Source organism: Malurus melanocephalus, unplaced genomic scaffold (genome assembly GCF_030028575.1).
Source record: "Malurus melanocephalus ecotype Western Australia unplaced genomic scaffold, MMel_1.1 scaffold_299, whole genome shotgun sequence".
Lineage (NCBI taxonomy): Eukaryota > Metazoa > Chordata > Aves > Passeriformes > Maluridae > Malurus > Malurus melanocephalus.
The window spans coordinates 483475-497785 of NW_026623531.1; the positions used below are offsets into that span (position 1 = coordinate 483475).

General features: G+C 38.5%; 1 protein-coding gene across 6 annotated transcripts in view; it reads left to right on the forward strand.

Moving 5' to 3' along the window:
• The window catches only part of USP54 (ubiquitin specific peptidase 54), a 93433-nt gene that overhangs the window by 46793 nt on the left and 32329 nt on the right, over positions 1-14311 (forward strand). For all 6 annotated transcript variants that reach the window (XM_057377099.1, XM_057377100.1, XM_057377098.1 and 3 more), the window contains exons 3-6: positions 2034-2126; positions 11983-12117; positions 13150-13263; positions 13431-13513. In XM_057377099.1, coding sequence (XP_057233082.1) covers positions 2034-2126; positions 11983-12117; positions 13150-13263; positions 13431-13513 — 425 coding nt within the window. The remainder of the gene's footprint in view (positions 1-2033; positions 2127-11982; positions 12118-13149; positions 13264-13430; positions 13514-14311) is intronic.

Sequence of the window (14311 nt, forward strand, 5' to 3'; positions counted from 1 at the left end):
TTTAAAATCCCTTCACATCAGTTTCTGTCCCTTCATATGACTTGTCTGTGTGGCACAGACTGTGTCACTGTGGGTTTGTTTTTCTGTTTTTTTGGTTTTGTTTTCCATGGGCACAGTCAGGTTCTTGACTAACTTCAGGCTTCCATATAGCCCCACTGCAATAATACCAATGTAAATACCTATGCGCCTCAATAGGCTTAATATCTTAGCAAATAAGGACTAAGAAAATTTTCCAGTGATGTTCTGTATCAATTACCTTTATTAAACGGTAAGGTATAATCACTGGCTACCTGTTAATACTGAGTTACTGAACCTAGGTCARGAGTGAGTAGATCCGAATGTCAGCTGCATGCCGTACATGAAAATGAAAACATAYGACTTGATCTTTAGTCTGCTGCAGAAACCCTTTTCTTTTAAAGCTCAAGAGAGATCGTATACTGAAAGTACTAATAATCAGAGCTAAATTAAAAAAAAAAAAAGGTGGTAATTATTTCATAAAATACATACTTCTGGGGTTTCTCTTAATTTTTTAACATTTAGTCTAAGATGCTCTTGCATGCTTGTTACTTACTCTTATGAATTTCTATAAACATTCAAGCTAAACTCCAAAGGCAACTACATAAAAAAAAATTGGACTTATTCCTAAATGTAATTCTTTTGTCCTTTTGTAAAGTCTGCAGAAGTTCATCAGGAATGTTKGTGTGTAATCAGATGTTTTCAAGGCTTCTGTTGCCTCCCAGGCCCTTAAGTACAGGGATAGTTTGAGTATAAACATAGCCAYGGCAATTATGAAGGTTGGGAAACTTGCAGATTATATTTTAAAATRTGTTTACTGAATGTTACATATTACTGTGGTTTAAATAACAGACTGTTCTAGTTGGAAACACTTCTTGAAACCAGCACAAATTTTGTCAGGGTGCTAAATTTTTTGTAGCCAGTTGCTGTAGACAAATTAATCAGAAATTAAAAGTTTGGTTCCTCTGTTTGTGCTAATGAAGCATTTAGCAAGTCACATGTTAGCCTGGACCTTGCTGCTCTGTCCGGAACCTGGTAGGACGTGATTTAGGTCAGGGCCTTTTTCAGTGCAAGCTTCTGCCTTCTGAAAGGCTGGTGACTCTGGCTTGCAGGAACGTCCAGTTACTGTTAGTTGAAGCTGAAATAGCTGGTGCTGACCACATTTTAAGAGCTGACTGTGAGACACCTCWGAGGTGTGTGTTGTTACTGTTTTACAGATACAAATTTGAATAGTTTCTCATGAGTGCRCAGATTTAGCGGTAAAACTTGCAAATAAAATATAGTGCTGTTAGATCAAATGTCATCTCTAACTATCGCTAGCAGAACATGTAAAAGGCTGCTTGCTTTTCTGTGCTGTGACCGTACCYAGTCACACACCTGCTATTACCGCCGTACCTGTCCTGAGAGAAAGGTGTAACTCCTCTAACAGGCTGAGGTTAGTAATCATGGCCTGTGAGTGCACTTAGTAATGATAATATTGGGCATAACGGATTTTAGTATTTTATCATTTTTACTTGCACAAACTCGTTCATGTGTATACTCTTGGCACTCCATTGTTCCAGCATTTGGGCTTTCTGCTTAGAACAAGAAAGCTSTTTAGGATTGGAAGAAGGGAAGAGTTTCATCCCCAGCAGTCGATGGGATGCCCTTGGCAGCTCTGCTCAGCCTCGTGGTGCCCAGTGACTGGCCATGGTGCCAGCACAGAGGAGCAGTCAGAGCATGTRCTGTTTAAACTAGCACTGCCACATGGATAAAGAAGCCAGTTTTCTAATCTAAAAGCACGTGGCAAGAAATTCAGAGGAAGGTCCTACTATAAATTAACATCTGTAGGTTACAACTAAAGGAAGTTGAAACATCAACTTGCAGTTAGATAAAATGCATTGCTTTTTAAAGGTGATGTTCATTGTTGGCGTAGGTACACTTCTTGGCTTATTCAGCATGTGCAGTTTTAATCAGAAGTTTATGCAGTATTTTATTCCAGAGTCATAAAAWTGGCTGTGCACCTTTTTGTGTTTCAGGTTCTCTGGCACCTGGACATTTTTCGCCGCAGTTTCCGGCAGATATCAACGCACAAATGTATGGGCGATTCTTGCATCTTCTGTGCTCTTAAGGTAAAAGTTAGAAATACATTGAAAGCAGTTTTTAAAAAAAATTGAACAGAAATATTTATGATATTTAACCAGTATATATAATCAAACTTGCACCTGAAAATTTGTGAGAGCAAGGTAAATCTGATAGATACTGGTCCAGCTAGATTCTTATAGCACAGTTTCTAAAATGTGTTGAGGCCAAAAAATTGTGAAAATACTGTTGTTAAAGTTTCAGTTACAAGGACTCTTCTCAATGTGTGCATGTCATTGTAAGCCTCCATTAGTTTGGGCAGTAAAATATAAGTTGGCCTAATATTTTCCAGTTTGTCATTTGGTGTGCAAATACTTTACTATATGTAGTTAGGATGCTCATAAACTTTCCCCTTTTGCTTCAGAGCTACTTTAAACGTCAGGATGGAGAGGGCCTTTAGCTAAGCTTTTCTGTTCAAAACTGTTGATTATGTAAGACTAAAAGGCTATTTTCTACTGTAAATATTGATGTCTGTATTAAATGGCTCCGCTCTTTGTAGTCTCTGTTTTAAAAAACATCAATTCTGTTTGTAGCTGCAGATGCAATAGCTGACTGTCATAGAGGCTGCCTGGGCAGTAAGATCTAGATGCTAGCTCTGATTCTGAGTACTGCTATGCACTTGAGTAAATTGTGCAATCCTGTGTCTCTGTTTGTCTCTATCAATTAATGTGTAGCACTTTTGGGGTTTTTTGCGACCTCCTTTCTAAATTTTGCTAGCTCAAACCCACAGCTTCTTGTGGGAGAAAAGGATATGATGCAAACATCATGAACATACCAGCTTTAATCTTCCTGAGCAATGATTTTCCTTTCTGAAATTGAGACTGAGACATTTTCTTTGATCACAAATGTATTGTAAAATCCAACTAAATGTATAAATTAATTGTGGGAGAATTTGTGTCATGAATTCTGTGTGCAGTAAAGACAGCATGTCTTCAAAAGATGGTAAAATAGAGAGTGCAAAAATAGAGGTTTAAATTAAGATCATTTGACATTCTTAGGCAATATTTATGGTATAATAGCTGTCTTGTTGCTGTTAAGTGACATCACAAGTGCTCTGGTAGAGATAGGCTTGAAATTAATTATCTAGTGAGGTTTTGGGCTGTTGTTGAGGGACTTTCCCTTGCAAATGAATGGCAAAGAGGAGACTATTAAGGCATGAAGTAAGAGATTTTTTTTCTGGAAGGGAAATTCATCTCAAGACATTACTGTTGAAATGATGAGACAGGATGAYATTTACAGCGGTATCATCAGGAGAGGATATAACAGTGGGTTAAGAGCAAGGTAGTGCATTTGAAGTGACATACAGYTATTCAGACAAAGAAAAGATAAAGTATTAAATAGATCCTCTTCCTTGAAGGGGAGTGACAAGACTTAGTCACGATCTGGTTTGAGTTCATTAAGTTCAGTGGGATAATTTAAAGGTATTTTTCGGGTCATACCCTTGAGTGTTGCCAAGTGATGGTTGGAATTCTTTGTTATCCAAGATGAGGTCAGGAAGGATTTATGAAATTACTGTGGATGTAAGCTTTTGCCATTCTGAGGTTTAAACTAACATCATGATCTATCAAGGAAATACCAGGAGATCAGACAGGTTCTGCCATGAATGAAAGTAGACTCTCAGTTCTGCACCAGAGTTGAGGTTTTAATATAAAGATAATAGTTGAAAGTCTTTGTGTAGAGAACTGGAAAAGAGGGAGAGGGGTGTGAAAGGATATTACAGGAAAAATGAGAGAGGATGAACCTTTGCAGAACKGGTCTTGAGGGATGAACTGTGGACAAAGATGCATGTGGGTTAGCAGTACTGGTAGGACAGGGAAATCACTACAGTAAAACTGGAAGATGACAGAATCTCTGGGATACATGTTTTAAAAACAGACATTAGGTCAAAGAATGTTTAGTTTTGTAAAATCCTTGCTTTTGATGTCTTGAAGTGTGTAATATGCTATTATAAACTTGGAAGTGACAGGTGGAGTGTCAGAATTCACAAATTCTATGCCTGCAGCAATATGCTTATTTTTAAAATTAGGCAGTGTTTGAAAAAGTTGCTGCTCTCTCTTCTCACTCTCAGATATCTGCAAGGATTTGTGTGTGTGTGTGTGTGTGTGTGTGTGTGTGTGTGTGTGTGTGTGTGTGTGTGTGTAGTTTTGGTTTTGTTTGTATTTTTCCCACCTGAAGTTCTTAATAATGATGTGCCTTTCTGGGAGGTGTTACAACCCTTAAGTTCCAATACAGCAATAATGTTGCACCAAATCCTCTACTACTTTTGCACCTTTTGGGAAGTTTGCATCTGCGTGCAGAATTCCTAGAGTGCACAAAAACTCTTAAGAATGCATAAACAATTAAAGATTTACTTGGACATGTGTTTATGAATGTGAGCAGTAACCAATTCTTGAAAAAATAAATAAATTCCAAMTTCCAAATCAAATCAAAAGGTTAGCATTTTCACTATCTACAGTCTGTCCTTCATGGGAGATTGCTGTATGTTCTGCCCAAGTCTGTTCCAGAACCTCTTTCTCTCAGTGATAGTGTGCCAAGCTTTCACCTTTATTAAGTGTTTCACCTTTATTAGTGTTGATGTGTGTACATAAGTACTTCAGAGTTCCCCTCCTCCCCTTTTTGTGTTGTCGTCAAGTCAAATATTATTATAAAGGTGAGTTATAAAGGCTGGCGCTTAACTCTAAATGAAATTGGGGGTGCAAACCTCTCTTCAGCCCCTCCAAAAAACCTCTGTGCACCAGAAACATAGGTTGTCTTGCTTGAATGCAGCAGAAAAGRTAGGGGTATTGACAAGGGACAGCCCCAAACTGTGGACATGCTCACATTCATCTTCATAAACTCCTTCAKCAGGCAGTTTAAGGGGGGAAAAGGCTGCTTAAGGTATTTACTTGTTCTCTGCTGCCCTCTGGATCAGTATTTTCAAATTGCTCTATTTTTTTTTCTCCTGTAAGAGTTCGTCTGTCTGGTACATGGTATGTGTGAACTTGTATAAGACAAGTGGAATAATGTGCTTAATGTGCACCTAATACTGCAAGCATCACTAAGAGCATGTTTTGTGTCCCGGTGCAGCAGGGTCATCCCCTCCCTTCTGTGCTCATCTCTTCCCCTGCCCCTAGCTCTCCTTTCTGCTCTGGAAGCCTTTTACTGTTGTCCTGCCAGAGTAATGCTGGCTTAGCCTCCAGGTCTTTGACATCCTCTTTCTCTTGAATCTTGCCTTAGGCTTTGCTAAGATGAGGGAGAAGAAGTGGCTGGATCCAGTGGGAACACCAGAATTTGGAGCTCTATACCATGCGAAAATCTCCTATTAGGGTCTGGGGAGAGGTAATTAGCCTTGCATGCTGTCAGGTGGATCTGCCCAAAATACTTGTCCAGACCAAGCAAGGTGGAGGCAGGACATGTTTACTCTTCTTCAGAGCATGCTGGCATGTTCAGATTCCAGCCTGGCCTGGGAAAGGGACAATACTAATGGGGAGGAGTCTATGTTGTGTTCCCCCTTCAAGTGTGCTTCACTTCAGGGTCCCTTCACAGCATACGTGACACCTCCAGTGGTGTGCAGAGAGGGTCCACACTCTTCTCCGGCTCAGAAATGTTGCTCTGAATGTGACACCCTCTTCGTTTTGACTCTAGAGGAAGATAGTTCTTCTCTAAGCTAAATTTAGCCTTTGAATAACACTGAAGAAGTTGTATTTTTTCCATGCTTTCTTGGCTTACTGCAACTGTTTCTAGGGATTCTGATGTCATTCACAGTATTTACTATAAATGCTCAGCTAAGTCTCTAAACATTACTTGTAATTTCAAATATGGGATCACAGGACATGATGTCATACCTGATTGAATCACATTTAATTTTTGTACCCCATTGAAGACTTTCATTGCACAAATTCTTGAAGTGATTTTAAAACTTGATGTGCTATCTGACTATGTTTTCTTATAGAAAATAAACCTTGAAATCATTCCAGACTCATATTCCTTGGTTATTTTAAAGAACCCTGCATCAATAGCTAAAAAAAAGGGAAAGCTGCAGACTCTGTGCTGGAATCCCAAACACTTTTCTTTAAGATGTGGCATTTAAATATTTTTTTCAATACATAAGCTGTCCTTACTACTATGTGGTTTGCCTACTGTAACCCTGGAATAGCTTTTTGATTTATTATTTATGCTGAAGTCTACTATGATTAAGTTTATTTTCCTTTCTTTTCAGCATGACTTTGCTTTAGTGTTTGTTTATCACAGCTGAAGAGGGTAGGAAGRGGGAAATCCGTCCACTGTATTGAGCATGCCACAGAGAGTTTGTTCTTCTTCCAGGGATTGTGCTGGGAGCTCCATAGTGCCAGGATATAGGACAGAGTGKTTTTTGTAGGTCACAAAGAAGAATGCTCTATTGATTGATAAATTCCAATAGGGCAGTGTTTTTCTGTTGTTTTGTCATGTGCAACAAAAGCAGGAAGAATGTGAATTTTCTGTGTAGAAATGATGTTGTTGTCYAAGATGAAAATGGAGAACAGTAAAGTTTTACAGTGCTTTCAAAAAGTGGAATGGCTCTAGTTGGTTCTGATAAGGCACTTGCTTGAAATGGAGTGATTTATTATGAAATACTAATCATGTGGTTGAGACAGTAGTAGATTGCTTGCAAAGATTTCGTCCTCTTTATGTTTTTTTCAATTCACAATAGGATTTCAGGGTAAAACAGTAGTCAAAATACATAATATAATTACTTTTTGTTTTCTATGGCACATGCAATTAACTGCCTGCTGAATCAACTAGCAACAAGTACAGTTTCCTGAGTTAATAAACTGGTAATTGAAGCTTCCAAATAACAATTGCCAGTTTTAATCTTGATCAAGCAGTTAATKAGTTGTTACCTAGTAGATGTGCACATTCTGTGATTTTTCTGTTCCTGCCACCCTCTTAAACAGCACTTGTGGAAAGTATTTTTTTCACTTGATTTTGRTAGTAGGCAGGGATGCCTGACTTGACAGTTTGTACTGGGGGGCTTGATCTTAGTATTCATGGTACAGTGTGAGTACAAATAGAAGAGACACAAAAGGAAAGGAATAAATGGAAATCCAAGTTGATTGTTATCAGACTTGGAGGTTTGAAAAGAKATCAAAAGACACAAAACCAAATAGAGCTAGAATTTATTACAACCTTGAAGGTGAATATAACATGAGGAAATGTGGGGAAGAMATGTGAGCTAGTGGAAGTATTGTGGGCGGAGGCTGATGTGTTTGGATAGGAGAAAAGTGATTTTTACCAGCCAGAATTCGAAACAGGTTGTTGTACTAAGTAAGAGTCTTCTCTGGGAGATTGTGATGTTCTGAATGAGAGATTAGGTAATATAAGCAAGAGAAAAAGGTTCAGTGAATTGAATAGGGTAAAAAGGGCACGCTGTTGAAATGGAGTTTAAAAAAATTATACCAACAAAACCCCATCATGAAAACCCAGAAACAATTGATTAATGTTTGGAATACTCAGGCATTTGAGGGAAACATTTTTGTTCTTTGAAAGAAATCCCACTAGAGCTCCAGTGATATCCTCATACAGAAGAGATGTCTGCGTAATTCTGGAAGGAAGTAGTTAGTTCTCAGAAAGCTGCCAAGGACACAAATCAAATTTACATTGCATGAACACTGATCTGATTCAGTAGCTGTTGCCTATTGTCTTCAGACATCAATTTATTCTTATGTCGGCCTACTTCTACATGCTTGGTTAAAAAGTCACATGTGCTTGTATATCAAGTTTGGTTTGTTTCATGGTTAGTTACATTTGTTTCATTATGGTTAGTTACACGCTGCAGATGTCAGGTTACCCCAAATAAATGGAATACTCCTTTCCTAGGGAGGAAGTTGATTTCAAACACTGTTAATGATAATTGGGAGCAGATCTTGAAAACTAYAGAGGTGTTCACAGCTATTGCAAAWTTCAWATCTTTAAAAGAACTCCCAAGAATKCATGTCAATCCCATAAATTACCTAAAGAATATTTGCTATCTTTATTCTCTGAACCAGGTGAAAAATAACTTGGATTATGATCATGCAGGTAAATTATAGTTTTCTGAAACATCGTCAAGGTTTTCCACTTGAGGGAGTTGCATGATAAATGTTGCTTATGTCAAACCTTAGGTTGTTTTCCTTTATTTGATCCTTGATCAGTATGCACCTAGAAAGCTCATACTGATACCCACTCTTCYCAAAGTRGAAGACATTTGGCTTTGYTCTGATGTGTGTCAGAAGCCCAGCRTGCAGTAGTAGAAAGGATATGARGCCTTCAGTTAAAAAACTGGGGGAAAAACCAAGTGAGGCCCTACAATTGATAGTTTGGGATGGTTAGGGAGGAAGTTCCAGGTTTGGACCCATCTGAGAGCAAGCTGGTAGAAGATAACAATGTAATTGGAGTTGATCTTGACTTAGTGTTTGGGGAAGTGTTTCTGGAATATGCAGCTAGATGGACTTTGGGAGTTTATTGGTCTTAAGGAACACTTCTACTTCGCAATTCCCTTCTGTGCTACCCTTTCCAGACTTTTGAAGAGCAGTAGGGAAGGGTTTATGAAGGAAGATGGGCTTCTTTTATKCATAGACCTCAGGAATGCAGTGCAACTAGAACACAGACTTCTTATATGAAAAATCCCTTGCTCATACTGTTGTCTTGGCTTGTAGACTGACCAATGTGCCAAGAACATGTCATCAGTGTAGAAATCAAACTACTGCTATTAATAAGCTATTAGTAATTCTTATATTCTAWATTAAACAAATTATTTTTTTGTTCTGCATCCTTGATTTTAGTTACTGAAAACTAGTAACATAAAAGAAGCTTGCCATTTTCATGGGGCTTTTATCAGTATCCATTCATATTGTTGTCACTGTTAGGGACACACTCATTTGTGTTGGAATGTAGCTATTGAAAGAGATTATCAGTGCAGTGAGTACATTGATGGGATTTCCAGCAGCTTCAGTTTCAGTTGAAGAACTTTTTGGAGCAGAAGGAAGTTGAATGTTTCATATATGAAGTTCTCAGGTTCTGTAAACAGTTGGAAGAAAGGAGCTGTGAGAAATCCTGGGGCAGAATCAGGAGTGTTTTCCTGGTCTACACTCAGCTGACTTTCATACCTGTGTATGGAACAAATGTCTTAGCAATTAACAGTATCGCTCACAGGCAGGACCTTAAATTAAGGAGGAAGATTGACTTAGATAATTTAAAATGATGAAATTGCGGGAAATGCCACACCCTTCCATCTTAGGTTGAGAGACAAGAAAGGCCTGTTCAGAAGGGGARCAAAGAACCTATCTTGAAAAGTAAAGGGGAATCAACTGCAACAACCTCATCTCCCCCAAAAAACCCCWGCCCCACCTCGCTGACTAAAACCTAAGAAAAGTCAAACTCGCCTGTATTCMAAGTGCTTTTGTCTCCATTTGAGGTGCTTTAAGGACTTCCTACAAGCACTGAGTTCCAKTGTGCTCTGAACTGCATTCTGCAATGACATGATAGTATTTGATCTTTATTAGATTAAAATGCACAATTACTCATTGGTTTTAAGATTTTTTTTCCCTTGTAATCTAAATAAGACTRTACCATTGTGTGCTATGTCATTACAAATTTGAGGAAGCATTCTTCCATATTGRGATCTTTTATTTCCTAATTTCTGCATTCTTCACAGAATTCTTTGACATTGCTTGATTATTTTTTGTTCCATGGTAAGTATACTATTTCTTTAAAGATRGACATTTAAAAGAAGAGTTTGCTTGCTTCTCCTTTTACCTAGTTTAGAGCCTGCAGTAATTCTCGCTCCCCAGGAGTGCAAAGCCATTTGAGGGGTCTCATTGAAGCAAACCAGGTCCTGTCCATCAGCTCATATGGCAGTGAGGTTGTGGACCAGTTGCTAGACAAGTGTCTCAGTTTCCTGATCTGTGAAGTGAGATYGAATAAACACATTTCTAAAGCACAGTTGTGAATATTTTCAAGTGCTCTTAAATCATGTAATGTAAAATGTGAAGCAGGCTGGAGTTACGTTTCACTGCCCTTTTTTTTGAGGTTCATTGAAATTAGAAAATTCACTAATGAAACATGAAACTTGCTCAGTTATTAGAGTGACAAAAATGGYGATTGAGTTTAAGTGCAGAGACTTSRTCATTCTTTCAATTTTATGTATGTATGTGTGAAAAAAACCTGAGGAGAGGTATTGCCTGTATTTTGTCATACTTGACATTGCCTCATGGCCTTCTCTTCACTACTTTGCTCCTGATTCTGTGACATTCTAATAAAGGCAATAGTAGAAGAACTGTGGGCTTCATCCGTGAATGAACACCTTGAGGATTATTTAAATAAAAGGTGCAGTAAAGAGGGATAGGCATATTACATGTATGTGAGATTATGTTAGCACTGTAAATTGTACCATTCCTATGGGCAGAAATGGCAGAGGGGTGGAGGTTGGTGTGCTGCCTGTGCAGTGACAGCTGTGCTCTGCACTCTTTCCAGCTTCCTTGGAACAGAGAAGATTGTACCATTTGGCAAACCTTGCAGTTTATCTTCTCATTTCCTGATAAGGAACAAGTAAGAATAGTTAAAGGAGGGAAATATTTAGATTAGTTTCAACTGATATAGATCCTGATGTTAAGGAGAAGCCTTCTGTAATTAAAGGATGAAGTCCTACATGAATTGTGGATCACTGCAGATTARTATAGATGTGAAAGTAAACCAAACAGGCAAAGTTTGCTTTTCTCCTTGTTTTACTAAGTTCAGAAGGCAGAAAACATGACTGGTGCACAATTAAAGGTAATCCTTTTTTTCCTTTCTTGCAGTAAGAATTGAGCTTTTCCACAGTCTTTACAGAAATTGTGAGGAAAGATTTATAGGAAAGGACAAGCAGAATTCTGAGATTGACACTGATGAAGATGTTTGCTTGTCATATGAAATGAGGTAGAAAGTAGAGCACAGTGATGATGGAGAGTTGTCTTGTATGAAAATAAGGACTGGAAGTTTTTTACTTAAACTGAGGRTCTTTCATTGAGAATTATGTTCCTTTTTTGTAGGAGGGGCATAGTGAAAGTTAAATAACTGTTCAGATGATGTTTTGGATACTTCAGACACATGTGCATGTAAGAACACAAAATAAATGAGGGGGTTTAATCAGTTGGGGGTGTGTACTGAACTTCATGCATATAACCCACACTTGAGACAATAATGTCTTTTTAGAACTCCTCATCCTTGCAAATGGTTACCCAGGTGATGTGTGAGTGACAGTTATAAAAACGCAGGTTTATGGCAGAAAGTGAACAGCTGGSTATAGGTAGGAACTGTTSTTCCTATTCACGTTGTGCSTTTTCCCTCCTGCATGTTGACACAAAAGCCATTTAAGTTTTATGCACTTGGATTTATGAAAGGTAAATTCCTTAAAGTGTTCAAGTTGCAAGTTGTGGCTGTTTAAGGGCTAAGATGTTTGGGAAGGGTTGCTTGAAAGAGGAAACAAGAGGCATGTGTAAGCTGGAAGTGAGAAAGTTAAATGGAGAGGGAGAAATTGGAGTAAATAGGAAAGAAGTTTTGGTGTTCATTGTATTGGCTTCAAGAATAAGATTTGGAGAAAGAAAGATCCAGGGGGGATTGATACTGAGGGACATTTGCTCTTCAACTCCTAACCTTCCCTTGTATATGTAAAAGGAAAGGAAAAAAATGCATGAAGGTACATACAATTTCAAAGGAGGAACTTTCAGGATTTTYTCTCATGGTCTGTGTAYCATACAGATATCTGTGTGTTGCAGYATCCAAGCAAGTTAAATGTTTGCTGTTTGTTTTCAGATAAATGGAGWCATATTTTGAAAATACAGTAACTTAACTATCTTTTTGGTTTTTTATTAGGGTATATTCAACCAATTTCAGTGTAGCAGTGAGAAGGTACTGCCTTCTGATGCCCTGCGCACAGCACTTGCAAAGACATTTCAGGATGAGCAACGCTTCCAGCTGGGCATCATGGATGATGCTGCTGAATGTTTTGTGAGTATAACTGAAAGATGGTTTGACAGGCACAGGTGTGGATCACCACTACCCAATCCTCCCTGATTTTTTTCTCCTCCATTTCTCCTTTCCCCAAATTGCAACWGACTTTGCATGTATGGCCTGGAAAAGTGCACGGAGAGATCCTCAAGCTAATGATTTGGAAATGCTGGTATCATTGTTAACCATTTTTACAGTTACTTTTGCACATGTACTTCTCGTACTCTCAAGTGTGTTTTAGATATGTATAATGAAACAATTGCACTAAAAGAATGATCCAAGATTCTAGTTCTAAGGATCACCTCAGAAGGGTAAAAGAACGTTTTGTTTGCCAGTTTTCTGAAATGGTGTTTTCAAAGGAAAAATTTTCAATGGAATTTGTGCAAGGTTAGAGCTATTTTGCCAAATAATTGATCTTGGCCTGTTTATTGCARGCTTGTAGACCACCCAGGCTGCTGATAGTGATAGTGATGGTATTCTGTTGGAAGAGGTGTCAAGAGACTTATGGCATCCACTGATTAATGTTGGCAACAGAGAATGTCTTGGGTCAAGAACTCCTGGGAACTTTAAAACAGATGTAGTTGTATGAAATAATGTCTAGAACATGTTCAGTCCKTTTATTTCATACAGAATTTAGCCTGCTTCTTCATTTATTAGTTACTCCCCGTTTTGATTTTGTGTTGATGAGAAGTTGGTGTCAATAGAGTGATTTCTAAAACTGTGTAGGTGCTCTGTCTTTCATCTGGTCATATCTATCCATGGTTGAGAATGAGACAGAAAAATCAGCAGCAGAATCTTCAGCAGTGATAGTAAATAAAATAAATGGTGCAGCATTTCAAATCAGAAATTGAGGCCATTTTCCTTTTTAATCCAAGAAATACCAACTTCTTTGTTTTTGAGCAACTTTCACAAATGGAGGAGCCTTCTGTCTGTAACATTATTGCATCAGACATGCTTTTGTGCCTCGTATCTTAACTTTTGTCTGCAGTTGAAATTATCTAATGCATTTTTTCCTTTTTTTCCTTTGGCTAGGAAAACCTGTTAATGCGAATTCACTTCCACATTGCAGATGAGACAAAGGAAGATATTTGCACTGCACCACATTGTGTTTCCCATCAAAAGTTTGCAATGACTTTATTTGAACAGGTGAGGTAATGATATATGCTTAATACCAATCACCAGTACTCAAGTTTTGTGTTTTCATTCCTAAAACTTGCACTGCCATGGTAAAGAAGTGTGCAGGCAGAAGAGTTGCAATGGAAATACCTGTTTGATCTTGTCAACATATTGTGTTGTATTTTGTTTCTCTCTAGTGTGTTTGTACCAGCTGTGGTGCCACCTCTGACCCRTTACCTTTCATCCAGATGGTACATTATATTTCCACAACCTCACTCTGGTGAGTTGAGTTTTTCACATGGAGCCTTTCCGCCTCCACTCCCTTTTTTCTTCCTTTTTTTTTTTTTTTTTTTTTTTTTTTTTTTTTTTTTTTTTTTGCTTTTTCTTTTCCCCCCGTATTGGTATTGCAGTTTGATCTTTATGATCTTTGTTGATTGCATGTCTAGAACATGCTTTGTTTAAAGTTGGTAGAGCTCTGAGAACTGTGATAAAGGACATGAGGATTTAGTGAAGCAGAAGATTGCAATTTCRGCGTAGATCAGTATGTCTGCTTGTTTATGATTCTGAATCTTGACAACTGTAGTGGCAAGGACTCATGTACATTTTGGAAGACTTTAAAGTGTGAGCAGGTGATTTAAGAAGGCAGATAAGGCAAACARTGAAAAAAATGACATTGAAAAGGACCTTTGGACATCTGCTGCAGCCTCCTGTTCAAAGCAGGGCTACCTTCAAAGCTACATCAGGCTGCTTGGGCTTGTGTGTACTGAGTTTTGAAAGTGTTTAAAGGACAAAAATTCCGTGACTTCTCTGGGCTGCCTGTTCCAGTTCTGAACTGGAAGGCTTTTTTCCTCCTTCATGGTGAACAGGGCAGTTCCCTGATAACTAGGGGAGGATGCAGAAAGGGAAATTCTCACTCGAGTTCAGACACRGTTTGCCCTTGGTAAGTCCACACTGGCTGCTCTGACTCCCCTGGTCCTTCATATGCCTGGAGTTGATTTCCAATGGGATTGATTTGGTCTGTCAGGGCCCCAGGTGGTGGAGTGAGTCTGACCAGCCTGCAGTTCCTCAAATCCTCTTT